Source organism: Trichoderma harzianum (assembly GCF_003025095.1).
Source record: "Trichoderma harzianum CBS 226.95 unplaced genomic scaffold M431scaffold_7, whole genome shotgun sequence".
Lineage (NCBI taxonomy): Eukaryota > Fungi > Ascomycota > Sordariomycetes > Hypocreales > Hypocreaceae > Trichoderma > Trichoderma harzianum.
In genome coordinates, this window is record NW_020209255.1 from 400,438 (window position 1) to 425,833 (window position 25,396).

Here is a 25,396-nt window from a genome sequence, read left to right on the forward strand (position 1 = left end):
ACCGTTAGGTACCCCATGTTGGTGGGGCGTGGATGCGCAGATGGATTTTAGCGCATGTGCGCAGGAGATAAGAGACACTGTGTACGAGATCCGGGAACCGGGAATGCCTGACAATGAGTGAGAGGGCATCTCAATCTTATCACACGCCGGATTAGCCATCGTGGAGATGGTTCGGGATCTGTCCGTCGCTCGGGGGGAAGGAAGTGGCTCGAGTCATGAGCTGAGATCCGCCGAGGCAATCCTATTGCATGCAGTGCAAACCAGATTAAGTTAAGGTACATGTAGAGCACTCGTATCTTGATATACTGGCAGCCCTAGAATGATTTGAGCTCCAGGGTTCTCTCTCAGCGTTTCACGTATACTAATGCACGAGATACTGCTACTAGCTTAGCTGAAAACACCCAAACAAGACAAGGGGTCTGAATGAACCGTTTAGCACATCTCAAGGCGTCCAGAAAGAGGCGCCCAAGACAAACTCGATCAGAACCTCTAGCTACATACGAGCATGTACCCTCAGTCTCAGTCCTAGCCTAGATCCTCCCGTCCGTCCAGACAAAGAATACAAAAGCCTGAAGCCAGATCCCGACCCTTGTCCTTGTATACAGTGGAAATGCCACCCCTGCCCTCAGCCGCAGCCACTCCGGCACCATCGGTTTGTATGTTTCTTTGCATTGTTGGCCATGCCCACGCTAAAATCTCGTACCCGGCGGGAGGGTCGCAACGGTTAGATTGAGATTGGCGATGCTTTGCCGTTGTGGTATCGTGAACCGCGGCATCCCGTAGCGCGGCACCTGCTTTTCTGTGTACCAGTTACCTACATCTACAGAAGGGGATGAATTGGCACATGCACATTTGGAGTCTGTAAGAGCCTCCACTCCCGATACGTACCTATATTTGAACGCTACATCATCAGCATCATGCTCCTTTTTTTTATGCGGTTGGCTGGCCAGGGATTACTATAGCCTCCTCTGCCGCATTCTCCTGAATCCAAAAACTCCAAGTACATGTACAGTACAGCACGGATCATACGCCATGGCCGCGTCGGTTTAATCTGCGGTGCTGGTGACACAAGACAGACCGGCAGTTGTGGCTGCCCTTTTTTTTTTTTTTTTTTTTTTTTTTTCAATCCGGGGTGTCGTGCAAGGCCGGTGAGAAGAGCGTCAACCATTTGAAAGAGGAGCACCAAATCAAACAACAAGAACCTAGGTTGGCCAATAACGAGCCCCCGCGTGACATCTTCCTTTGCCTTCCTTTTTTCCAGCCTCACTTCAAAGAGCAGCATCCTTGTCTGCGCTGCATTAGTCTGTTTGCCGGGTTTCACTTTGTGACCGGGGAACTAACTCTTCAAGACCACATCGTCACCGTTTAAAACGACAGGAGAATGGGTGAACATGGAAACGAAATGATGGACAGGGTCTGATTCGTCGGCTAACAAAATCTGTCTCATTACTTCGTAACCACTTATCCAAGCGCTTCCACGGTTGACCACCCTATTCCCCATCAAAACATCACTGCATACTGCGTGCATATTCCCATCTCGCATGTACAGCAGTTGCATGGATCAACCAGATCGACACACTCACCGTCACTCTGACAATAACCAGCCCGGGTCAATTACCGAATCTGGAGCCGTCATGGCTTCTAATTCTGGTGCTAAAAGCACATCTCCCAGCGTAACGCTGAACCCATCATTGGCAAACCTCGGCGGCCACTCTAGTGTTGTATCCGATCGCACATCATCCCAGTCCCGGTCTTGCTCCCGTTCTTGGCCCTGGCTCTGGACCTGGACCTGCTCCGCAGATGGCGCCTGGATGTTGCCCAGGTCAATAACTAAGATTACGTCCAGGTCATTGGCCATCCGACGTGGCGCCTTGGCTGGTCCCTGCTGCTTTTCTTGGCCAACAAGTTCCGGCTGCTGCACCCGGTGCGGTTTCTTGTGACTCTTCATATCTCCGAGAGAGAGCAAGACATTGGCCAGCGCGTTGAGTGCCATTTTTGGAATGCCGAATCCCTCTGTTCCCGTTGCCTGCTTAAAGAACTCTTCCGTCTGCCTGGCGTAGAACGAGAGTGCCAGCACCTCCTCGTTCACAAACTCGGACAGATACCCCCGTTGATGGTATACTGACTTCCATACTGTGATAATCTCCTGCAGTGCATAAAGTGCCCGGATGCTTGTGACGGTGGGACAGCGGCGATACGTTGCAATGTCAAAAAGTACCAGGGTATCCAGAGCTGAATGACTAGACTGTATGAGAGACATGATGGCTCGGATGCAGGCCATATCCCGAGCAGCTGCCAAGGCCGGTGGCTGCGTCCCTGTGTGTGTTGTTGACCGTGTTGGACTGCATGTGACGGCTAGCTCGTAAAACTTGACGCGGCAGTAAAAGAAATGCATCCGGAGTGAGCCTATCATGTGTGTACTCGTTAGCTAAAAGAAACCAGCCACTCCAGGCAGTGAAACTGGGTATGAACCCAAGACGAAGCCCCTTACCGTTCAGTACAGGTTGAGCAGTATCTCTCCATCTAGCAAAACGGCTCTCTAGTGACGAGATAGTATGCTGATCGACAGGACTTGCAGCATCAGCTCCAGGCTGTGCCAATGATACCTTGATTCTCAATGCTTCAACGCCCCCTGCTATCATCTGCAGCCTCACCCACGCAACCAATCGTTTGTCATTGCCGTGCACACTATTCTTGTCAAAGGCATCCAAACCCTTTCGCATACTTTCAGTCCAAACCATTGACATGGGTCGACGGAGGCTGACAGCGGCACTATCCGTCGGATCAGCAATCTTTCCATAATGTCTCCGTTGAGGCAAACAAACATCTCAAAGGAGAAAGAAAATAAAGGGATGCAACAGGTCGCTTACATCGATATGGTTAGATAGGCAGCAAATGACGTGCGCCACTCAACGGCGGTATGCTCCACGGGTGAAATATCCTCGCTCCACGGCCAGAGGCCCAGCTCACGCACCATCAGGCCTGCAATCTGGATCCATGTGTAAAAGTTCAATTGCACCATGTCGTCGGGTGTGTCGTACCACTCAACCATTACCAGAATGGCTTGGACCAGCTCAACAGACTTGTGCCCACGGACCATGACCTGCTCTGATAGGTCACCTCGTAAATGGAGATGAAGTTTTCGAAAGATGACTGGTTCAGATGCTCTGCATGCTGCGGTGATGGCGGCGAGGAGTAACGTGGGCTGGCGTCTCCTCAGCCAGTCAAAGGTTTCGTGACTGGAAAATGCCACGATTGGATACTGAGTGATGACATTGCTGGCAAAGTCGTTGAATAAAGCTATGGCTTTGCTTGTTGATAGTATATTCGAGGCGAATACCGTCTCCAGCGACGACTGCAAGTGACAATTTTCCACCAGTTTGTCCTCTTGTTCTTGAGGCAGCCACTTTCTGTCTTCAACTAGAGTTGCAGTCCCACTAGCATATGTACCATTAATCGGCTGAGATATCGGTGCCTGGAGAAGATTCCTGCTGGGAGTTGTGTGCACTACGCCACTGTCGTTCTGTCTCAATCTTTGAGAGTCTATTGAGGCCTGCAGCTCTGCGAGACGTCGCTCTAAAGCCGTGACGCGCGTGTCGGTGCGCTTCCTCCTTTGCCTTGGCGCAACGGTCTTGAAAATGCATTCGTTGTTGTTGGTGAAGCAGCGCTTACACTTGTTATGCTCGGCAAATGTCTCCAACGAGCAACGAAGCTTGGAAGTACGGCATGAGAGGCAAGCATTCTTTTGCATCTTGAAATTATGAGTCCTTGAGCTCTCAAGGAGAATTCAGCGTCCGCGAACTGGTTCTCCGGGTTGTGTTAGAAGACAAGTTGGTTCATCCGCCGCAGTCTCTTGGGAGTCGCCGGGGTGGAGTGCCAATCATCTCCAGTGTCCACAGTCCGCCCAGAACTCTGGATCCGACCCGACCGGATGCTGGTATACGTGTAGAGAGATTTTCCTAAATTATGAGTGCCTCAATGGTTAACGGAAGCTAAATTTCGTGCGACTAACTGAGTTTGGTAAATGATCCATATCAGGGTCGTCGTGGTGTACGGGATTCCGCAGTCTATGGTGGACTCTGACTTGGTGTCAATGCCACTTGGTTTTCTGCTGGTCCATTCGGCTCCCGCATGATTCAACGTCTTCCTAATGATGATAATCATGAAATATATGATGCTACGGGAAGGATTGAGAAAATAATTTTTGTCTGGTATATCCGACTGGTATCGGATATAGATATTCAAGGTAACGAAAGCTCAGCTTAGCAACAAGATATGGCGTGAGGGCGGACATCTCGCGTTTCCGCGAGGAATTTCTTGGCCAATGGGAGAGATCCGTAATGAATCCTTTCGACGCTAATCGGCCTGACAGGAATCTTTCGGTATCCGCCTGTAAGCACCGTAAACTTGGCCCTGCATTGGTTTCAATGAGTGCTCCTACCTTGACGACGTTTTATAACCTAACTCTAATCGAAGTCTTGGTACCTCCTGGAAAACATAAATGCATTCATATCGCTTGTTCATTGTGACCCTTGCATGTACCTAAATTATATGACCACGATACATATTTGTTCTTCTATATGCCCCTATGTTGCGAGGAGACACTGAATGGATATCTGCTCAACGTAAAAGTTTTGACTGAATGGATCTGAACTTTGGATGGTGCCGTGCTAAAGGCCGTGGCGACCGCTTAGTCCAAGTCATTTTCCCGCTTAGTAAGGCGTTATGTTAGGATCTTACTCATGTTGATGGGATATTGAAGCTCATGATGCTGCGATGTGATTCTTCATACCCTAGACCTCCAACACCTCAAAAAAAAAAATTCAGGATTCGGGGTTTATTCTGTAGTATAGCTACGATAGATTTGTATCTTACAACTCGCGGAAATGAATTGGATCTCATGTTGTCGATATTCGGAGCATTATCTCTACCTAGGAGACTATGATTTGCTCCCTAATGTCCATGGCTTACAACATTGGTCAAACTCACTTGGAGGGAAACGTTATCAGCGCTTGAGCAATAACAATTCAAACAGCATGTAATACTCAAAACACCAAACTTCTATTCATCTCCATGATCAGCAGCTTCAAATTCGTCGGAATCTCCATGACTGCGAGTGATGACACAGAAATCCACCTTGTCCGCCCTTTGGTTGACATTTGACATGTTGGGCGAGCTTAGCGTCGGCACATCCACCATCCCTCGCTAGAGTCAGAACGATATGTATACTCGTGCCTGTATCTTGATCTTGTAGGTGGATTGTATTCGATACTTTGCTCTTTTTGCTACTCACGGTCCCTACCGGTCTCTTCAACATGACGATACGTGTGCGCGAGTCTACAGAGGACGATATCCCCGCCATTGCTCGCATAGCTTCGGCGGCCTTCCACCCGGAAACAGATGCCATTGCAGCCCGGCTATTTCCTGCTCGGCTCGCTGGAGAGGGCGAGGCCTATTCCTGGCGATATGCCAAAAAGACGGCAAGCCTGAGTTCCACAGACACCATCATGGTCGTGGCTGTCGACGACTCCCTAAACGACCAGGTGGTGGGCTTTGCTCTGTGGGATGTATACAGACAGTCGCAGCCAGAAAAGGCGGCCAATCAACCCCCGTCTGCCGCTCAACAACTGCCACCACCCTCGTTCGACCAGGAGGCGTATGCAGAGCTCCGCGCTATCGTTTCAGCCGACCACCAGGAGATGTTCGGAGAAAGAGGCATCAAGGACGTCTGGCGTAAGTTTTTCCTGCCCTCCCCTGGGGAAATTCTCCGTGGCCCTTATCCGAAATTGCCCAAAACGGGTAGCTAACAGGAGCTTTTCCCGGCTCACAAGATCTTGATTACCTCGGGGTGGACCCGCAGCAGCAGCGGAAGGGGATCGGGAAGATCCTTTTGGACTGGGGCATCAGCCGGGCGGCGAGCGAAGGAAAGGATTGCTATTTGCTGGCGACGCCTGCCGGGAAGACGCTGTACGACAAGACGGGCTTTGAGGAGGTGAGGACGGTGCCAATATTTGGGGTTTTGCACACCTCCATGATACTTAGACACGGCAAATGATGATCTGCACACGACAAGTACTGTACGAGTATGAGCACACGACAAGCAGCTACGAGCACAAATATTCCACCCGACCTCTCACAAGACATGGTGCAAAGGAAACACGGAAATTATTCCCCTAGTAAAATTCACACTTTAGATCGCAGTCGGCACTGGGCGGCGCTAAGAGACATCATTAAAATCTGTCGGCCGAGAGCTTGTGGCTGTCCTCGGCATATTCATACACCCATGTCCGAGTTGGCCGAGCCTCGCTTTTTCAAATCTCAATACTCCCTTCCCCCTTACATCGCCGTGTCTCAAAGTCCCTTGCATTACTCCATCCAAGTGCTGTATCCCTTGATGTGACTCCAGCCCACCACCCAATATTTGCTTTTTGCGATACCGCCGAGACAACTCCCAAGCCATGAACCAACAGCAACACGAACCTTACCGCCGCCGGAGACCCGCGCTCTCATGTCTTGAATGTCGGCGGCGCAAGCTCAAGTGTGACCGAAGTAACCCTTGCGGCCGCTGCGTCTCGACCGAGACACAGTGCAACTATAGGATCCATCAGGAGAAGCCCGGAGGCAGGCATCGGCAAACTCGCCGAATATCCAGCTCGTCGGTGCCAAGCCCGCCAGCTGTCCATCCAGCCTCGCCTTTGTCACATGTCGACCTAATCAGGCATACTACGAGTACTACTTGTAACGTCACTACGAGTACGAGTAATAGGACGGCATCAGATCATGGCGGCCGAGAAAATGAGACACTCAATGCTGCGGCATCGACGCTCGGGCCAAATGACTTGTCGAATACACCAGGTGCAAATGAGATCCAAAATCCGACTCGCCCCCGGTTCGTGGATCCCGAGCTCCATCATCTCAGGGAGCGGGTACGGAGACTTGAGCGGTCCCTTGTACATGTTCCCGTACACGATATATCCCAGGCCGGCAGAGATGTCCTCGCTGGTGAGTCGGGTATGCCGGACGCCCAAATCATCTTGAATAAAACAAGAATTATGAGATGGAGCCACTGGGTTGGCATAGCTAAAGAGGTACAGTCTACAGCTTCAGCTTGCACATTGTACATTTTCGGGATGCTCACATGTTGCTGTGTAGTTTGAACCCATCATCTCCTGCTACGGAGCAATCTGCGGTTTTGGAGACATTAACTCGTTCAAGAGCGCTGAAACCAGAGCTCTGATCGTCGAGACCAGCGGCTTGCTCCAAAAGTGCAAAAGCGTAGCTAGAACCCTCAAGATTGGACGGCCTAGTAGATGCCTTTCATCGCTGAATTTTGATCTGACGCCCCCTTCCCGTGAAGTGGCAGACAAGATGGCAGTCTTGTATTTCCAATCATTTGAGTCAACACACCGGATTTTGCACGGGCCCACCTTTTGGAGAGTATACGAGAGGTTCTGGAGTAACCCCGAGAGTGCTTCAGGCATACTACGCCTTCAGGTGCTTCTCGTGATTGCCATAGGGTCCAGTTTGGCTCCGCATGTGGAATCCGATTCCGGACTTCGCCAACAGGTGCATCAATGGATATACGCAGCTGAAACCTGGCTCTCTGGGCCACTGGAAAAGGATCGTCTCAACATCTCCGGGCTCCAGATACATTGTTTGGTGATGCTTGCTCGGCAAGTCTTTTCCATCGGAGGGGAGTTCATTTGGGTTTCGTCGGGGTCGCTCATCCACCGGGCGATGCAGATTGGTTTGCATCGGGACCCCAAACATCTCCCTCCTATGTCCGTATTGCAGGCGCAGCTGCGTAGAAGATTATGGGCCACAATCCTGGAACTAGTGGTTCAATCGTCTCTCGATTCGGCATTGCCTTCAAGGATCTCTTTCGATGAATTTGATACTGAGCCGCCGGCTAATAGTAATGACAACGAGATAGGAGAATCAGCCACTGAACTGAAGCCTCACCCCAAGGAAACCTTTACCGGGACATCTATGCAGATCATCCTCCTTGACTCGCTCCCAACACGCCTTCGAATACTCAGTCTCCTGAACGGTCTAAACTCCGAGCTGTCTTATCTAGATGTGCTTGACTTGAGCGCGGATATTCTCCAAACTTGTCGTCAATGGAATACCTTTGCAAGAGAAAACAAAGCATCTGGCGTCACCCCCTTTCATCAGAATTTACTCGACTATCTTTTACGCCGTTTCTTGATTCCGCTCCATTGTCCCTTTGCTAATAAAGCGCGGGTGAACCCGTTATTCCATTATTCACTCAAGGTTAGCATAGACACCGCCATGACCATAGCATCTCCTGAGCCAGATGAAGGATTCTTCAATCTTATGGCGATTGGAGGGGGATTGTTCAAAGAGGGCATCCGATATGCCACAAGCATAATTAGTCTCGAGCTTCTCGCCCAAGTCGAAACTCAGTATCTCGACGGAGCATTACACCGCAACTCACATTACATAAATCCGCTTAAGAAGGCTATAGCAGAAATGACTTCCCAATCATTAGAGCGGATCCGGCAAGGAGAGACAAATGTCAAGAGCCACATGTTCTTATGCATGATCACGGCTCAAGCGGAAGCCACGGAAGAAGGCATATCTGGCGAAGGGCGTGTTGCGAAGGGTGCGAGGGATAGTATTTCGTTGTGTCTGGAACTGTTGCAGAATCGTCTGGGTACCACTTCTCTGTCAATACCTACGCCGGATGTCGAATCTATCATTGGTGAAAGAGATGACTACACATATGGATTGGATTTTGACATGGACTTCTTCTTGGCGGAAACAGGCTTTTCTTGAACTTCTGAAATCTCCAGAGAGCCAAGGACTTATTAGGATCAACTTGGCATGTTACAAACATGCCAATGATGTATATTTGCACCTAAAAATTGTACAACTACTCTCCTCTTTGTACAAGAGAAATGGTCGCGTGATGTCACGATGGTTACGCAGATATACCGCAGCGGTTATAATTACTATTTCGAGAGGCTAGATGTAACACATTTCATGCACAGCTTAACCCACTTGCATGAGTGGTGGAATCACAAGCCATTTTATAGAAAACATTTAAAAGGGGCCGTTAATTGAACTATTATGCGATGCCCCATTTACACGGTGATCGCCCCCTCGGCCGAAACGGTAGCGGGCGGATATATCGCGCGGCAGAGATTTACGGCTTCAATATACCGAGACCAGCAGTTCGACATATACTAGTAAGACATATATATATCCCTTACATGTCGCCCTCATCTAAGCTCAACAAGTTTGTTAGCATCATCACCTCAAGACCTCAGTCTCACCGGTACAACTCTTACACTTCAACAATCCAACAAGAACGCCGAAACCGAACGTATAAAACTCCAGTATCAAATATCAGTCTATAAACACCAATGGCACAAATGAAAGTGTTAATCAGCGGTGCTGGCATCACTGGAAATGCCCTCGCCTACTGGCTCTCCAAGTTAGGCCACGATGTGACCGTCATTGAACGTTATCCTGAACTTCGAACCACTGGCCTTCAAGTCGATCTCCGAGGTCCTGGAGTCGAAGTCCTGAAGTTGATGGGACTCGACCAAGCTTTTCGCGCCAAGGCCGTGCCAGAACAAGGATTTGCCGTCGTCGATAGCTCCAACAGACGACGAGCCTACTTCGGAGTGAACAATTCAGGCAAGGGGGTGCAGAGCTTCACTACTGAATATGAGATCATGAGAGGTGACCTGTGTCGTATTATGTACGACGTGATAAAAGACAAGGTCGCTTTCCTATTTGGAATCTCCATTGACAGCTTCAAGCAAAAGAACGATGGTGTTGAAGTTCATTTCACCGATGGCAACACAGATCACTTTGACTTCTTGGTTGGTGCTGACGGCATGGGCTCAAACACCCGCAAGCTCATGTTGGGACCTGGTGTACAAGACGCATTACGTCCAGTGAAGGGTGCATACACGGCATACTTTACGATTCCTCGTCCAATTCAGGAGGGAGAAGAGTACAACTCAACATTCTACCTGGCGACTAAAAGGCGAGCCATCATGACGCGAAGGCATAATCCAGAGGAGATCCAGATATACCTCCCTTGCAACACGACCTCTGATCGGATGAAGAAGGCCCACCGAGACGGCGTAGAAGAACAGAAGAAGGCTCTGGCGGAGATTTTCACCGACGCCGGCTGGCAGTCGAAAGATATCATTCGAGACATGTTTGACTCGGAGAACTTCTACTGCGAGCGCCTGGGTCTTGTCAAACTCGATTCTTGGTTCAACGGCAATGTTGCCCTTTGTGGTGATGCTGCATACTGTCCTTCGCCACTCACCGGCATGGGAACAACCTCCGGTCTTGTAGGAGCTTATGTCCTCGCTGGAGAGATTAGCCGTCATTGCGGAAAGCCAAAGGAGGGAGGCAAGCCTACTGATGGTCTTGACGTGGCGTTCAAGAGTTATGATGACAAGTTCAGGCCATTTATTGATCAGGTAACGCACGGAGTGGGTGACGACACCATCTTTTGGAACAAGATGCCATCGTCGCCGTTTGCTATTGCGCTCGTCAACTTGCTTCTGGGTATAGCTGCCTTCTTGAGGCTGAATGTTGTTGGAGAGTGGATTCTGAAGGAGAATGTGAAGTGGACGCTTCCCAACTACGACGGACTGATGAGAAGTTGATTGATCAAGTTGTTTTCTTATGAGCCTATGATACTGGCTATGTAGATTGTACAGTGAAGGTCTTGACAAAGACATCACTCTAGTATCACGGGTGTGTCTAGCATTTAATATCTCTATTTTAATTTAATCTATTCTTCTTATACTAATTGTTCATATATACTTTTACCGGCTACAAATGCTTCTCACAACTGCCTTCTTCTCATATTGTGTCGCGGCCATGCGCATCTGTGAGATCATTCAGCAGCATCAGGTTCATCTCCAATGATGAGAAGATGCATATACCAAAAACAGGCCTTCTGTATCTCATTCAAGCGTAATTGGTTTAGTGGTAAAATTCTCCGTTGCCATCCGCAACGTCGGGGAGCCCTGGGTTCGATTCCCAGATTACGCATACGAATTCATTTTTTGCACTAGGTGATGATTTTTTGTTGGTTCAACTTATCGTGGAGTCGTGATGGACTTTGGTGGGGTTACTCGGCCTTGGTGATGGTGTTATCAATGTTATATAACTACCCCCGTTATGCTCCTCAATGTTCTTATAATGTATGGAGAAGTGAGAGTTGAGACGTTGTATAAGTATATCGGAATTATCTGATCATGGCAGATGACAACATAGCTTGCCAGATTGTAGATGCGAACCCTATCTCTAAGTAGCGATGCTCGGCATATTAATCCCGCCTTGAGCAACATAATCGATGAGCCCTACTGAACTTGTTTCTTCGTCGAGAAGAAGCCCCATGTCATACGCCAATTTCTCAAATAGATGCTTCAGTAGGCCATTCATGCCAAGGGTTTGCGCCCCTCCAGAGGAGTGGACTATTTCTGCAAGCCCACGTACATGCTGCCTTGATGCAGCTATATTGCCAGCTTGTATCTATAGATATGGCATCAGTCTGGTCATGCCAGTTTGTATCATTATGAGGTAAGTCTAATGTTATATGAGTAGCACTTACCTCGTCTAATGTCAAAGATATAATCGTGGCAATTATCGAGTCTCTCGCCGAGCAATTCCCAGCATCAATGGCATCTCTAATAGCGCGAATGCAGAGGATTCTATACTGCATCGCCAAAGTAATGTATTCTTCATTCTGGTAGGCTTCATGTAAATGGCGACAGGTGGACAAGAACGTTGTGCTCAACATGCCCACGTTGGATATGGCCAGCTGGATCCAGCTTATCCGTAGCTGGTGGTGGTGAATGCTTGTATCTTTGAGTATCATGCACTTGGAACCATATTGGGTAGTGACTATTGTGACATCTGGAGTTATGAATCAGAAAAATGAGAGAATATCTCCGCTGAAACACCAATGGCAAACTTACAATGATCAAAGAGGTAGTGCTCCAGTGGCGAAACCGGCCTAGCAAAGCATCCAAAGGGATCCCGCCGACTGGATGTGAGCTGATCAACAGGATCGGGGAACACAGCAGGGTGACTCTCGGGTACAATTTCGACCAAACAGTTGTCTCTCCGCTCTGTAGCTTCACCGGCTTGACTTTTCTTCATAGGCGGAATACTCGGCTCCACATTGTCGGCCTGATTCGCGGCTTTGCGAGCATGCTTCGCTCTAGCATGAGATACTCGAGCGGCATGTGAGTACGCGCGGCGTTGTAGCTTGGAGGAAGACCCTTGCGAAGGATGTGACAGATTTATAAACTCAAGCTTGCTCTCCATTGGTAGTAGTAACACTCCGGAGTTGAGCCTCGTTCAGCTACAGGCGAGAGACCATCATGCAGGGCTAGCTGTGCTCAAGCGGCTCACGTACCAACGTGGGGTTCGAGATCGGGATAGTTGGATGAGAATATATGACGGAGTAAGATACAGAGCACGGCCGAGGAATTGCTTGTCCTCAATCTCTGTTGTGCGAGTGTTCGTGTGGTGCCATCACTGGAATTCCGACGTTTACAAAACATTTTGCCGCCTTAATCAATGTACCTTTGTACTCTTTCCTAATTGGGATAGACCCCGCTTACTAGGATTCTTTCGGGGTTTTATGATAGAATCCTCATCATCAAGATCACGAGAGTTCAGCATAAGAAACTTTACTTTTCGTACAAACACTTGCAATTATGAAGAGCCCTAAGTCGTTAATCTCTAAATTTTATGTATAAAATACTTAGATAATGTTGGATGCAGAGGACCCCCCACGTGTACTCATGTACTCTTTCTAGAATGGGAATAACGCTATCTTGAATACATCGCTTACCACCCTAGAGGATTAGAAGACTGTAGCATATGGCACGGAATTATAACGTGTCTTCATTCAACTCTACCATATTGATTCAAAGTGTTTATAATCATCAAGTCGAAGGCGGAGAATGGTTCTCCGCTTCATTGTTGCGGACATGAATCCGAGGAAGCGGACTTGAAACTGGCTGGAGAAATAAGAAGCTTAGAAGGTGTCCATCCAGTGATCGCTATCATCATTTTATCACCCTTGATACATTCTCGCAATTATAGCAACATCAATAAGATCTCTGAGTCTCCATCAAAATGACTACATCTAAGCAGGCCAACGTGGCCATCATCATCACTAGCACCAGACTTGTTAGAGTTGGACCGGCAATTGCCAACATTGTCAAAGACATTCTTGAAAAGGAAGATGGAAACGAGACAAAGCTCTCCTTGGTAGATCTTGCAGACTTTAAGCTGCCAATCTACAACGAGAGTGTTGTTCCGTACCAAGTTCCCTCTCAGGCAACCTATGCCAACGAACACAGCCGCCGCTGGAGTGCCGAAATCTCCAAATACGACGCCTATATCCTGGTCATTCCAGAATACAACTACGGTGTGGCAGGAAGCACAAAGAATGCGATTGACTACCTGAGGAATGAGTGGATCGGGAAGCCAGCAGCCATCGTAAGCTACGGCATGACGGGCGGCAGGAATGCTTCGGAACAAGTCAAGGTCTCGCTCGAGGGAACAGAGCTTCGTGTGAGCCCTACACGACCTCAACTCATATTTGCAAAGAATGGTGAAACACCAGACATATTTGCTGCTATGCATAAGGGCGAGCTTGGCGAGAAATCCCGTGAAGTTTGGACCACTGAGAACAAGAAGGATATTGTGAAGGCTTTCGAGGAGTTGAAAGAGGCAATCAAGAATCCCCCGGCAATCAAAGAAAAATAAGAATAGATAGCTGACATATACAATACTCCTATCTCTTAAAGTCAAAGAGTCTTCTATTCTACACCCATCTAAGCTCAATATTATCACCCACTTGCTTACTATTGAACCACTCTACAATCTCAATCTTCTCTACCACTGGTCTTGCGCCATCTAACACACGGCTTCTAACCAAAGCCTCAGAAGCCCACCACACAATTGCAGATGCAAAATTGCGGGCAATGCATTGCCGCGGGCCTTTGCCAAAGTGAAAACTATCTCGCAACATTTCCGGCGTACACTCCAGCCAGCGCTCTGGCACGAACTCATATGGCTTTGGAAACACTTGGGAATTGAAATGCAGCGAGTAGGCTCCAATTCCAACGCTTGTACCAGCTGGAATGGTTGGCAACCCCGGGACATTCAGCCCTCCCGGTGGGACAACCCGGGGAAGACGAGTGGGATTGGCCAGTGCTAGACGGCAAGCTTCTTTAACCGCTCCCGATAGATAAGGGAGAGATCGAGCGTCGACTCCAGGGTTCTGCATGATCTCTTTATAAATACGCTCGAGCCTGGAAAATAAGTAAGAAAAGTGTCTATGCGTAGTTGGGGATCACTCACGTATCGGGTGCCTGGGCAAGATGCCAACAGAAAACAGCCAGAATCCTAGCAACCCCATCTGTGCCTGCAAACATGATATCCATGACCTGTGATATAGCTTCCTCCCGTGAGAGATTTGCATTAAGAAGGCGTCCTTGGTATGTTTCTTTCTCTCCTTGGGCGATACTGCCATCCACAACCTTGGCTGCAAACTCCTGAACAATATCTGTACTCGTGGTTATTAACTGCTTATTCTTGTCAAATTTCGCAGCCCAACTATCAACAAAGCTAAATAACCAACTCGGAAGATAAAAGAAGCGACCGCCCGCAGCAAAATTATCGACGAAAGCAGTCGCGCTAAGTCTTTCAGTGCCAACACTGTTGAAGCACTCTCCAATCAGATATTCCGTCAAGGCATCCATCGCCATGGAGCGAAAGAGGTTTAATAAATCAACTGGTCTGCCTGCTACCAGAGATCTTCGGCGCTGTAACTCGACCAGTGTTGCATCGATAATTTTCTGCATAGCTGGTTTGCTGTTTGTAATTGCTTGCTGCGCAAACAAGGGCGACACAGCCTTGGCTCGAACTGCTCTGTGGGTATGATCTGTCACTGAGAATATGGTAGGAAAACCGTTGATATCGAAATTTCTGTATCCAGCAATCTTTCTAAAACCGCCATTGTCGACATAAATAGGATTGACAGCTGCTCCGTCGGAAATGTCGACTTCATTCGGGGCAATGCGGACCGCAGGTCCGTATTTCTTGTGCAAAGCAGTAATAACTGTACATTCAATACCTTTCCAAGTAAGATACCAGTACCAGATTGGAGTAAGGCGAGCGATGAAGGGGCCGGGGATGTGTCCTAGGCGGTCGGTGCTCAGTCCGTAAAGGAATTTCAGTAGCAAGATCGAAATCACAGCCACCCCAATGGATACAGGACTCAGGGTTGTCACAATCAAGGTTGAATTGGTAGCAGCAGTCGCCATTATGGCTAATGTCGATGAAGCAGCTCTGTGACCAATTTTGATGTTGAAGATTGTTGAGCGATACAAATTGAGGGGTTTGCGAAACCAGGCTTTAGTTATGTGGTCATGCCGCTTGAATCCTACGCACAATTGTGGAAATCCATGCATGCCAATACTTATAGTCTCCCTTGCATACGTGCCACAGAGACACCGGTTTTCGATGCCATCTACGCAGTATTATTATTCTCAGCCTACCATATAAATGCTTTAATTCTACAATTAAGCAGTAGAACGATAAAAGATTCATGACCTCAACGGATTACTCCCGGGGTAACAATTCCCGCTTAACATATGTTTTGATGAGGACAATGTTACTGTGAATTCTCTCAAAGAAGTTGTCGACACTAGGGACCTTGGGAAGATCTTGTCTCTGTCGATGTCGCTGCTAAGAATTTTGGATCAATCTTCTTCAAGTTTTGTATATGCACCCACCCAGTGAAAAGCTGCAATAATAAGAGCAACTGTTGTAGGGGACTGTAAAGCTCAAATACTCGACCGCGCATACTTGTTTACGTTAATTAGATACTCCTTTGACATTTTCATCCTCGAAGCTGCCCAGGGTCTATCCTCGTAACGTAGAACGATTTCAACAAGCTTCTTGGAGGCGACCTTTGTTTCTTATACGAGAATAATCATGTGTGAGCCGACAGCTCAGATCAACCTGTGGTCTGCGATCTGAATCTGCGCTAGGAGCAGAGGAACTCACTCTTTCAAAGGCCAGCCAACAGACATCTTCTACCATATTCCTATTTAGGTAAAAATATCCCAAACGGGGCCGAACACCAAATACCGGGCCGGAAGACGGCTACTCATACCGGAAGAGCTAAACTCTTGATCGGTTAGAGGTCTCCATAGCTGAGGCGGCCCCATACAGTACTACCTAGCTATTATTTCTCGACGTGGTGTTGTATTCTATCGATCATGCTAGTGAAATTTAAAGATACGTAGTAGGTGTGTATTGGTCCAGGTATTCTTTCAAACTGTAGATCAAAGTACAGAATGGACACCAACGACGATTGATCTTACGTGGTCGACATAGAGTTCTATGACGCTTCCTAAGATATCTTAGTGGCGGCTCAAAGGAGCTTCAGTATTTCATTACTGGACCAGACGCTGGGGGAAAAAAATCATAGCTTTATACGTGAAACCCTTCCTTCCATATGTCGCAAAAGCTCTTCTTGTTTTCCATCGAGCTCATGGATACCGGTCAAAAATTGATAAATTAGAGCGCTAGAGAGGTTCGGAATTTTCGGTAAAGGGACGATTTGGGTATAAATACATTGCTCGATATGGATCGGCGTGGCATTATTGGATCTGCAACCCTTTTCACAACTTATCCTCATTGGCTACAGGTGGTTAGGATAAACGTGTTGCATCCATGGATGTTTAAACAGATCCATGGATTCCTCGGCACTTCGGAGCATCCCGAGTGGCCGCTCCGTAGTTCCCACTTTGCCCAGATCCGTTACTGATCACAGCCGGGAACGAACTGCCATGTGAAAGTTCTTTGCAAATTTGACTCATATTTCAATCAATCGCGACATAAGTTATCTGGAAAACCCCTTAGAATTTTCCGTGTCGGTTTTGCAGTAGTTTTTGCTCTCCTCAGCTTCGAATTCTTGAGATTACTCATCTTGAATTGTCATCATTCCCGTGACAGGGAGGCTTCATTCTAATCATATAACTGGGTCGGATGCCATACATTCAGCCAATCACAAGCCCGACCTCGGCTGACGTGGGATTCAAGTCCGAGGTTTAATATTCCGAGGTTTCCATGCGTCGAAGCTCCTCGTTTCTATTTCCCAACAGGCAAAGATCCCTTCAATGGTCCAGTAGCTCTGTGTCAAGGCAAAGAAATAACTGCGTCAAGATGTCGACTCGCCGCTATCGTTCGGCTATTGCGTGTCAAACCTGCCGGGTGCGCAAGGTGCGATGTAGCGTGTCCATGACGGGAGTGCCGTGTATTAGTTGCGAGCAGGACCAAACGGAATGCATCCTGAAGCCACGACAAGGCAAACGGTAAGCCATTCGTCCGTGTATTCGTATCATGGGAAACGATGTTGTTTATATCATCAAACCGGGTTACTGATTGATACCAAGCCACTCGTCCCACAGCCATCGGCAGAGCACTACTGTGTTCCCGGCTCCCCGTCACTATGTTGAAAGCTCGGCAATGCGGGATACCGCTAACCAAAGCAATGCCAATCCTTCGTCACCGGACTCTAGTCCGGGGGGTGAAGTTGTACCATTGCAAGACTCACAAGCGCCGTTGGACACGCCTGAGACCAAAGTTTCAGCTGCGTCCAGCGAGCCAAGTGCTGCTGATGAGGAACAGCTCGGCGTTGAGATGGTAGAAGTGGCCCTGGGACATCCACGAAGAGAGTGCCAAGTCCCGTACTACATCGGTATGTTAATCGGAAGGATCATCGAGGTGCATAGTCTCATGCAGCAGCGTGTTATTAACTCTAAACCCATGCAGGTGAGCAGACTGGGGGGCCTACATCAACCATGCATATATGCACAACCGATCACCTCATACCAAAGCATCTCCTCATGCCGGCAGCAAAGCCAACCACCTTAACCGAAGATGAAAAAACCTTTCTCCGCCGTAAAGGCGTCTATTCATTTTTATCAGACACAGCAAGTGATAGTTTGATCCGGGCATATTTTCACAATGTCCACCCGATCATGCCCATCCTGGAAGCGGACAAGCTCCTGGAATACCATCGCTCTAAAAGATTGAAAGAGTATAACCTTATACTGCTGTGGGGTCTTTATACCATTTCTTCCAATGTAATTCCTCCTTTCTATCCAGATCGTCTGTGGTGGATGTAATTGCTAATTAACGGACCACAGTACGTACCTGCAGAGATATACGAGAATGAAGGGTTCACATCTCGAAAAGCGTTTAAAGCTGAGATGTTTGCTCGTGCGGTCGTACGTCAACTCTGTATTATTCTATTGTCTCTCTGTTTCCGATAAAGCTAACCCTTCATTTAGTGCGTATATAACAACGGCGGGGAAAAGAACAACCTCATCCTTCTACAGGGGGCGCTGCTATTAGGCTTCTGGAACTCAGACATAGAGGACCACATGCAGCCATGGCAGTGGAGTGGCCGAGCTATTAACTTGTGTCATGTCCTCGGTCTCCACCGCGATATTGATGCCATCGGATACAACCCATCCATAACCGAACGACAGCGTTCACTATTTCGGAGACTATGGTGGACGTGCTTCTGGCGAGATCGTTGGCTTTCCGTGTCGCTGGGCAGGCCTTTGCGGATCAACCTTGACGAATCTGACACTCCAGATCCGCTGGTTTCAGACATTGCCGTAGACCTGGAGGGCATACCAGAGTCTGTGACATCGGCGTTCTTCCCCAGAGACCTGCCACGATTGGCAGAATATTGGATCCAGTTGATACAAATGACGAAATTGCTGGGCAAGACGCTCATGACATGCTACCAGCTGCGACGGCCTAAACCCACTATTAATCAGATTGATACTCTCGAGGCAGAGTTGATGCGCTTTAATATGCCAGAACACCCAGATCCGATTCTATCTCGATTGGCGACATTTTACTATTACCATTTGCAGCTACACTATCAGTTAGTACCTCCTCAACGTTCTCCTTTTCTCGCTTACGATTCACTAACCGACAGATGAAGGGCCATATTAATCACATTTTACCGACCTTGTAGTGTAGAGGCTCCTTCAGATCTGCCTTCTTACCGCCAGAGAGAATGGCAACAGGAAATGCAGGGGAAAGCAATGTCTGCTGCCTCAAAGACGTGCAACATTGTCTATGCACTCGCTCAGGGCAACTTCTTTTCCTTTGCCGGACCAATGACGTGAGTTGTTCCTGCGTTCAATAGTGCTTTGACTTCTATTGTCCAACAGTTTGTGTTTGACCGAGATATATACTAATATTACCGCTTAGGCCTACGCTTCTGGTCCCGGCAATGCAAGTCTACCTTCTCAATTGCAAATTCGGCGACGCCCTCTCAAGGCGACTCGGCTTAAATATGCTAAACATGTGCATGATGATCTTGGAAGAGCTGCAAAAGACGTATTCAGTCGCTTCCGTGTGCCGAGGTATTTTCGGCAAGGCCATCCAGCAGCTTTTCCCCGACGATGCTGCTAGTATTTCTTTAACCCACTCTCTTCCCGAGCAAGACATAACGCCCGTAGCGGAGCTGATGCCCCCTCCGAGCTCTATTCCAGATACTGCTCTTCAGTTGGAGCTCTTTGGTGCCAATGTCACCAAGGCGGATTTTATTGATGCCCTTACAGCTGAGGCATCCATTTTCAGTTTTGTCGATATGCTGAACTTTTCATCATGATCATAATATAATACCTAATGCGCTTGATACTTTGTATGTACATGTATGTAGCCTATGTTGGGCTTTATGTACTGTTCCTGTTAAACTACTTTTTAATGATCAAAAACATGTTACTTCTATATGCACCCCATGAAGCCTAAACCGAATTCATGAATGTATTTTTTTTTACCAAATAACTACCCATGGTGTGGCTGACCACAAACGGCACGGTCAGCGTGCCAAGGCATGCCTTGAGTTAGATCTCGGGATAAATGGGATGATAATGCTCTAGATTCCTCGGCTGCTTGGCAGACCTGAATCTACCCAAGCCAAAGCCTTGGCGATCTCGGGCCGATGCCGAGCCTGGATCCCACACGGGCCGTCATCTGAAAAGGGCAATATGGATGGATGCAGTTGAATCGCTACCGAGGGTAGGGTATTGAACTGATGATGGAGTATATATTAAGTTATGACCGAGTACAACAACTAACTAAAGCTTCGCCTACTCCTAGCCATGCTCATCTTTGTCGTATGCTGGGTCATTCACGTGAAAGCCTTAGTTATAGCTTAAAGAAAACTCTATTTTGGCATTCTCTACTCAATAAGAAACCATTGAAGAACACTCAAGCTAAACAGTAATGCAATTATAAACATATCACTGGTATGTAGCAGTGGTATGGAATTTTTTTAGAGTAATTTTCCCTTTAATCACTGCTTATCCTCCTATTATCCATCAAATACAACGTCGATAAGTCCTACGCTAGCACCTGGGATCATCTTTATGGCATTCACCCGGAACCGATCATCTGCCATCTTGAATACGATAGTCCAATCTTCAGCTGTACGTTCCTTAGCATTGAAAAGAGCCAACATCTGCATGTCAAAAGCACCCTGCATCTTCCTCACCGGTAAAGGCGGTCGCTGTCGATTTTCATCGTAATCTGGAAGCATAATGATGTCGAATAACGCAATTCGAGCCCCTGGTGTTAAAGCTGGGACTAGTTGCTGGAGAATCTTCACAACGTATTTGTCTGGCCAATCGTGGAAGATATTGCGAAAGATGTATGCGCTTGCGGAAACAGGCTGTGGCGTAAAGAAGTCGTGAACTTGGAATGATATGCGGTCGGCAAGCTTAGGAGCTGATGCCATGGCTTCGTCAAAGGCTGGCTGTAGTTCCGGGAGGTCCTGAACTATGAAATGGAGTTGTGGGTGGGATTTTGCGACCATTGCGCTGATATGGCCGCTTGAACCGCCAACCTGTGAGATTAATTAGCGATGGGAGCTCTCTCGTATTAGATCTGTCAGAGACATACATCAACAACAATAGCCTCGCCAAGGCTCTCCCAGTCAAACGTTTCCACATAAGTTTCGGTATTAATCATGCCACCGAGAGCTTGCAGTCCTTCAGCGAATCTAGTTGCACGATAGCCTTTTGGCTCGCCCTCCTTCTCATCCGCATTGAGAAATTCCCACATTGGACGAGACACCACCTTGCCGTCAAAACTCGCTAGATAGAAGGCAGCATGTTCCAACTCTTCGCTCGGTGTCGGGTGTCCAGCAGACCACTTTTGCAATGCATCTGCCATTACTATAGTCGCAGGGCGGACGTCTTCAAGGAGATGACTCGTGAAGGACTGCATATGGTGGTTACGAGCCATATATGCAGAGGCAGCGGTGTGGACAATCCGGTTGGACTCAGGAGACTCTTCTCGAAACAGGTACATGCTCATGCCGAAGCGAAGGAATCGATGAGCCATTTGTTCAGGTAGTTTCGTAGCGGCTGCAATCTCGGCGTAACTGGCAGAGCCTCCCATTGGAACCGCGCCCCAGAAGTTGAAGCGGTTGAGGACGTCTAGTGCCATGGCCTCATTGCCTAGCTAAGATTCATACCCTCAGTACGACGAAACTTAACAGGATATGTATGGCTTTGTGGTACTTATCCACATGTTTTGTGTGATAAAATACTCGTTGGGGCCCATTGCTAGATGCAGCATATCCATCAGAGCTCCGACAAGTTTGGTACGGGGGCCTTGGATATCTTGATCAGGTGGTAGGGATCCTGGTGCATCTTCGTTGAATGATGGCTCAGGCAGGTTCCTTGCCCGAAGAGTGGCCGTGAGCGTTGTGGTGAGCTCTGTAATGGCGGCGAGCAAGCTCTCGAGCGTTTCACTGGTTTGTGCCATTTTGAGTTGACGAGGAGATTTTCAAGGAGACTTTTCCTCTGTATGTTGGGGCTCAACTGCAGAGGGAACAGCCTTCTATATCTTGTGCTGGCAGTTTCTAACAGCGGTCAGCGTATTGCATCTTACATTTATTCTAGGAATGTTAACAGGGTATATATAAGTAATCATCACGGACTCCAACGAATGAACTGCCATTGATAAATATTGTACAGCAGGTTCGAGACATGTACACGACTGATGAGGCTCAAATCGGAAAAATTACTCGAATTGAAGAGCTCCATGTAAGCACTATCGCAGAAGAAGGCAAGAAAACCATCCGGTCGGTTTACCCGTGCATTAGCTCATTGTTTCTTTTACAATTGATTAGTTGTGTTCTATTTTCTCGGTCCATATTATTGCTTTAACGGCAGACTCAATTACATGGAATTGGTGGAGTTGTGTTGCCAGATATAGCAACCTCCATCTGAATTGATCATCCTGACTTTACTCAACTGTGTTAGTGACTAGTGGTCATAGTTGTCTACCATTTCCTTTGACAAAAGACGAAGTAAGTTATCACCAAATTGAATCTGTGTTGGTCACAAGTACAAGTGGTAGATCATATTAAAGATGTTGACATTAAGACTATTAAGACTCTAATTGGCTGAACGTTGAAAGCGAGAACAACTGGCAAATCTATTTATTAAAATATCCTCGACTCATTAAACTATCCTCGACTCACTGGAGGCGGCATTAAATCTATCTATTTAGCACGGCACATTCTTCCGTTGTTATCAACAGTCCAGGCCTCACTGCCCACGAGGCGGAGACCATAAAAGAGAGAGTTAGGGTCATACTTCTTCTTGATAGAAAGAAGAGTGTTGTAGTTGGAGCCAAAAAAGGTCTGCTGGAAGTTGGGCTGCTGGAAGTCGCCCTCGTTCATGTACGCACCGCTACCAGGGGTCACAGCAGTAAGCTGCGGCACATACTCGTTGGTAATGGTCTTCTGGTCGGCGAGCATCTGCGACCATGGTGCGGTGTTGTTCCAGACGGTACCGATCTGCAGATGCACCGTGGTGGTTCGCCAGATGGGGAACACTGCGTTGCTGGCCGCGCCGGCCGGCTTGGCGTAGTTTGCGGAGCTGCCTACCATGACGACACCGTGAGCAGTCAGGTTCTGCAGGACAGCCTGGAGAGCATTGTTGTTGTTCTCGAGGACGCTGCGGGGGATCAGTCGGCTGCCGTAGTTGAAGTCGCCAACATCGAGGTTTCCGTTGGGGAGCGGGCCCATGTAGGTGTTGTAGTGGTCATAGTATGAGAGCGTGGTGTATTGGGTGGAGATGGGAGTAATGCCAAGCTCGCTCATCAGGGCGTTGAAATCCGCAAGAACAACGTTCTGGACGTAATCGGACGTGGAGTTATAGACGGTAACGGGCTCGAGCACGAAGACGGTGTTGGTGAGAAGGTAAATGACCATGGCGCCCTTGTCAATCATGGCGGGTAGCATGGCATGGAACCCGGCAACAAACTTGTTGAAGTTGTCCTGAGTGGTGGTGGCGGCAGCGATGGTGATCTTCGCACCACCAATGGTAGCATCAGGGTGAAGCTTGACGGTCATGGACGTAACGACTCCGTATCCAGAGCCGCCTCCGCTCAGAGCCCAGTACAGGTCGCTGTTCTTGGAGGGAGAGGCAGTCAGGATCTGGCCAGCCGCAGTGACAACCTCGAACTCCAGAGTCTGATCAGCACCGAGACCGAAGGAGGTGCTCAGAGCAGAGTGGCCACCACCTTGGGTGTAACCTCCAGCGACGCCGACGGTTGGGCACTCGCCAGACACGGCGACAAAGCCCTTGCTGTGGGCAGCCTCCAGCATTTCAAAGCCTTGGACGCCCGCGCCCACCTTCATCGAGGGACCAGTGTAGCCGGCGCTTTTGTAAGTCGAGATGCTGATGCTCTTCAAGTTGTGAGTCCAGATACCCAGGGCGCCAGCGCCGGTAGAACGACCAAAGAAGCTATTGAGAGAAACGCGATCAGCCTACATTAATACCTTTAAAGAGAAATTAGTTGCAAATTAGTCGACATACTCATGGCCGGTGTTGCGCACAACCACGCGGATGTTGTAATTGGTTGCGAATGCCAGGGCGGCCTGGACATCGGCGTCACACGAGACGTTGACGGCATAGCTGATGTAGTTGCCCAGAACGCACGGCTTAGACTCGGGGGTGAAGGGATCGCAGCTCTGGTTGGCGAAGAAGGGCTGCATCACCGAGGAGGATGTCGTGTAGCTACATATCGCATTCTGTCAGACATGCGCCGGCGAAGAGGGTTGAAACAACGAACTGGGTTTGCGGCAGCTCCCAATTGGCCTGCAGTTGCGAGCAAACGGCCTTGTTATACTTGGGATCATGGCATGGCGTTCCAATGGGGACGGTCGCAACAAGTCGACCTCCGACTGACGAGTTCAGTGACTTCCATGCGGCAGCATTGGGCCACTGAGGATCGCTGGGGAGGTAACGGCACGGAGGAGGAGGAGGAGGGCGAGCAACAGCTTCTGTGGTCAAGTTGGACGCGTGCGCAGAAGCCAGCAGCGTGGCCGTGGCCGCCAATTGAAGGGAGAACTTCATCTTGCTATTATCCGAGGCAGATGAAGGTCCGGTAAAGGTAGAGTCTTGACATTGAAAAGAGAAACACCAACAACATGTCGCGATGGACAGTATACATATTCCTGCGACAGATCCATTTTTATCGCATGAGGACAGCGTCGTATTACCAATTATGGGGACGTTGGAGACACGGAGATTGGAGACGGTCACTGATCGCACAACAAGCGAATGTGACGTCGCTGCCGCCGAAGACTTGAGCAGCGTTTAGGGCATAAATCGGCTCCATTACGTTGGATCCAGCAGGTGAACTATTGAATATATTTCCTATGTTTAGAGATGTCAAGAGCGTTGAACCGAGGAGGCAAAGTGCCAAGAGGGGATGTTGCTCCGTCCTCTTCTTCACAGAGGCAAAACCAAGTCGCCCTCACCGTGGATTGCAGCCGAGCCAAACCCCCTAGATGGGGGCTGCATTCTGCATTCCATATATCGTAGATCGGGCTTGGCCCAAGATGGACTAAACACGGATCCGGTCTCAGGTCAGGTTTACTATGATTAGGAACATGTCCGAAGCCCCCCGGCAAGCCACAGCGTCCCAAGTGTCGGTGAATCCCAGGCGAGCTTCCATTCCATGTATTCCATGTCTCACAACTCCACACAGCCGAGGCACGAACCTCGACAAACCGTTCGACTTTTGGCCTGTTCAAACTGAGCCCGCCGCCGAGAGAACGACATGCCCGTATCTGTGCTTCTGTGTGGGGTAGGCTTCGTGCATTTTGCAATCTCAAGCGGTTCATCCCATCCCAACAGACTGGATTTTCTCCCAGCGGAGATTGCAAATTCTCCATACATCCAAGCAGAAACCCACTCGCTAATCGTGGCGACAGGGATCGTTTGCTGGCTGGGAAAGGCGGAAAAGTTGCTGT

The 25,396-nt window shown here is 48.6% G+C and overlaps 10 protein-coding genes and 1 non-coding gene across 11 annotated transcripts; 6 read left to right on the forward strand and 5 right to left on the reverse strand.

Moving 5' to 3' along the window:
- Positions 1-1,209: 1,209 nt before the first annotated feature.
- On the reverse strand, positions 1,210-4,194 carry M431DRAFT_520631 (hypothetical protein). The gene is made up of 3 exons (XM_024920438.1): positions 2,871-4,194; positions 2,492-2,772; positions 1,210-2,406 (listed from the first exon to the last, which is right to left on the reverse strand). Exons 1-3 carry the CDS (start codon positions 3,749-3,751, stop codon positions 1,586-1,588), a joined length of 1,983 nt encoding a protein of 660 aa, XP_024773336.1. The 5' UTR covers positions 3,752-4,194; the 3' UTR covers positions 1,210-1,585.
- A 951-nt stretch (positions 4,195-5,145) lies between these two features.
- On the forward strand, positions 5,146-6,218 carry M431DRAFT_508764 (hypothetical protein). Its single transcript, XM_024919162.1, has 2 exons — positions 5,146-5,733; positions 5,832-6,218. The coding sequence occupies exons 1-2, from the start codon at positions 5,316-5,318 to the stop codon at positions 6,053-6,055; spliced, it is 642 nt and encodes a 213-aa protein (XP_024773337.1). The 5' UTR covers positions 5,146-5,315; the 3' UTR covers positions 6,056-6,218.
- A 240-nt stretch (positions 6,219-6,458) lies between these two features.
- Positions 6,459-8,799, forward strand: M431DRAFT_495630 (hypothetical protein; the record flags this gene model as incomplete). Its single annotated transcript, XM_024917387.1, has 2 exons — positions 6,459-7,088; positions 7,153-8,799. The coding sequence occupies 2 exons, from the start codon at positions 6,459-6,461 to the stop codon at positions 8,797-8,799; spliced, it is 2,277 nt and encodes a 758-aa protein (XP_024773338.1).
- Positions 8,800-9,065: 266 nt separating this feature from the next.
- M431DRAFT_442322 (hypothetical protein) lies at positions 9,066-10,824 on the forward strand. The gene is made up of 2 exons (XM_024915211.1): positions 9,066-9,212; positions 9,272-10,824. The coding sequence occupies exon 2, from the start codon at positions 9,390-9,392 to the stop codon at positions 10,656-10,658; it is 1,269 nt and encodes a 422-aa protein (XP_024773339.1). The 5' UTR covers positions 9,066-9,212; positions 9,272-9,389; the 3' UTR covers positions 10,659-10,824.
- A 145-nt stretch (positions 10,825-10,969) lies between these two features.
- M431DRAFT_t110 lies at positions 10,970-11,049 on the forward strand. The gene has a single exon. It is a non-coding gene; the product is annotated as a tRNA-Gly (tRNA).
- Positions 11,050-11,220: 171 nt separating this feature from the next.
- Positions 11,221-12,521, reverse strand: M431DRAFT_116987 (hypothetical protein). Its single transcript, XM_024911985.1, has 3 exons — positions 11,979-12,521; positions 11,612-11,916; positions 11,221-11,532 (listed from the first exon to the last, which is right to left on the reverse strand). The coding sequence occupies exons 1-3, from the start codon at positions 12,328-12,330 to the stop codon at positions 11,305-11,307; spliced, it is 885 nt and encodes a 294-aa protein (XP_024773340.1). The 5' UTR covers positions 12,331-12,521; the 3' UTR covers positions 11,221-11,304.
- Positions 12,522-13,149: 628 nt separating this feature from the next.
- Positions 13,150-13,785, forward strand: M431DRAFT_5965 (hypothetical protein; the record flags this gene model as incomplete). Its single annotated transcript, XM_024921545.1, has 1 exon — positions 13,150-13,785. The coding sequence occupies one exon, from the start codon at positions 13,150-13,152 to the stop codon at positions 13,783-13,785; it is 636 nt and encodes a 211-aa protein (XP_024773341.1).
- A 58-nt stretch (positions 13,786-13,843) lies between these two features.
- Positions 13,844-15,347, reverse strand: M431DRAFT_495634 (hypothetical protein; the record flags this gene model as incomplete). The annotated part of the gene is made up of 2 exons (XM_024917388.1): positions 13,844-14,333; positions 14,383-15,347. 2 exons carry the CDS (start codon positions 15,345-15,347, stop codon positions 13,844-13,846), a joined length of 1,455 nt encoding a protein of 484 aa, XP_024773342.1.
- A 1,909-nt stretch (positions 15,348-17,256) lies between these two features.
- Positions 17,257-19,729, forward strand: M431DRAFT_495635 (hypothetical protein; the record flags this gene model as incomplete). The annotated part of the gene is made up of 7 exons (XM_024917389.1): positions 17,257-17,405; positions 17,487-17,791; positions 17,866-18,179; positions 18,243-18,323; positions 18,387-18,994; positions 19,055-19,237; positions 19,327-19,729. The coding sequence occupies 7 exons, from the start codon at positions 17,257-17,259 to the stop codon at positions 19,727-19,729; spliced, it is 2,043 nt and encodes a 680-aa protein (XP_024773343.1).
- A 705-nt stretch (positions 19,730-20,434) lies between these two features.
- M431DRAFT_531365 (hypothetical protein) lies at positions 20,435-21,891 on the reverse strand (the record flags this gene model as incomplete). Its single annotated transcript, XM_024920826.1, has 3 exons — positions 20,435-20,965; positions 21,022-21,581; positions 21,645-21,891. The coding sequence occupies 3 exons, from the start codon at positions 21,889-21,891 to the stop codon at positions 20,435-20,437; spliced, it is 1,338 nt and encodes a 445-aa protein (XP_024773344.1).
- Positions 21,892-22,502: 611 nt separating this feature from the next.
- On the reverse strand, positions 22,503-24,494 carry M431DRAFT_17170 (hypothetical protein; the record flags this gene model as incomplete). The annotated part of the gene is made up of 3 exons (XM_024913031.1): positions 22,503-23,882; positions 23,955-24,155; positions 24,211-24,494. 3 exons carry the CDS (start codon positions 24,492-24,494, stop codon positions 22,634-22,636), a joined length of 1,734 nt encoding a protein of 577 aa, XP_024773345.1. The 3' UTR covers positions 22,503-22,633.
- Between the last annotated feature and the right edge of the window lie 902 nt (positions 24,495-25,396).

Coding starts and splice junctions, on each gene's coding strand:
- M431DRAFT_520631 (XM_024920438.1), bottom strand. CDS start 3,751: ATGCAAAAGAATGCTTGCCTCTCATGCCGTACTTCCAAGCTTCGTTGC. Junction 2,773..2,870: donor GCCTATCTAACCATATCGAT/GTAAGCGACCTG, acceptor TCCGACGGATAG/TGCCGCTGTCAGCCTCCGTC. Junction 2,407..2,491: donor TGCTCAACCTGTACTGAACG/GTAAGGGGCTTC, acceptor CACACATGATAG/GCTCACTCCGGATGCATTTC.
- M431DRAFT_508764 (XM_024919162.1), top strand. CDS start 5,316: ATGACGATACGTGTGCGCGAGTCTACAGAGGACGATATCCCCGCCATT. Junction 5,734..5,831: donor AGGCATCAAGGACGTCTGGC/GTAAGTTTTTCC, acceptor CCGGCTCACAAG/ATCTTGATTACCTCGGGGTG.
- M431DRAFT_442322 (XM_024915211.1), top strand. CDS start 9,390: ATGGCACAAATGAAAGTGTTAATCAGCGGTGCTGGCATCACTGGAAAT.
- M431DRAFT_116987 (XM_024911985.1), bottom strand. CDS start 12,330: ATGGAGAGCAAGCTTGAGTTTATAAATCTGTCACATCCTTCGCAAGGG. Junction 11,917..11,978: donor GCACTACCTCTTTGATCATT/GTAAGTTTGCCA, acceptor TCATAACTCCAG/ATGTCACAATAGTCACTACC. Junction 11,533..11,611: donor TATCTTTGACATTAGACGAG/GTAAGTGCTACT, acceptor CCATATCTATAG/ATACAAGCTGGCAATATAGC.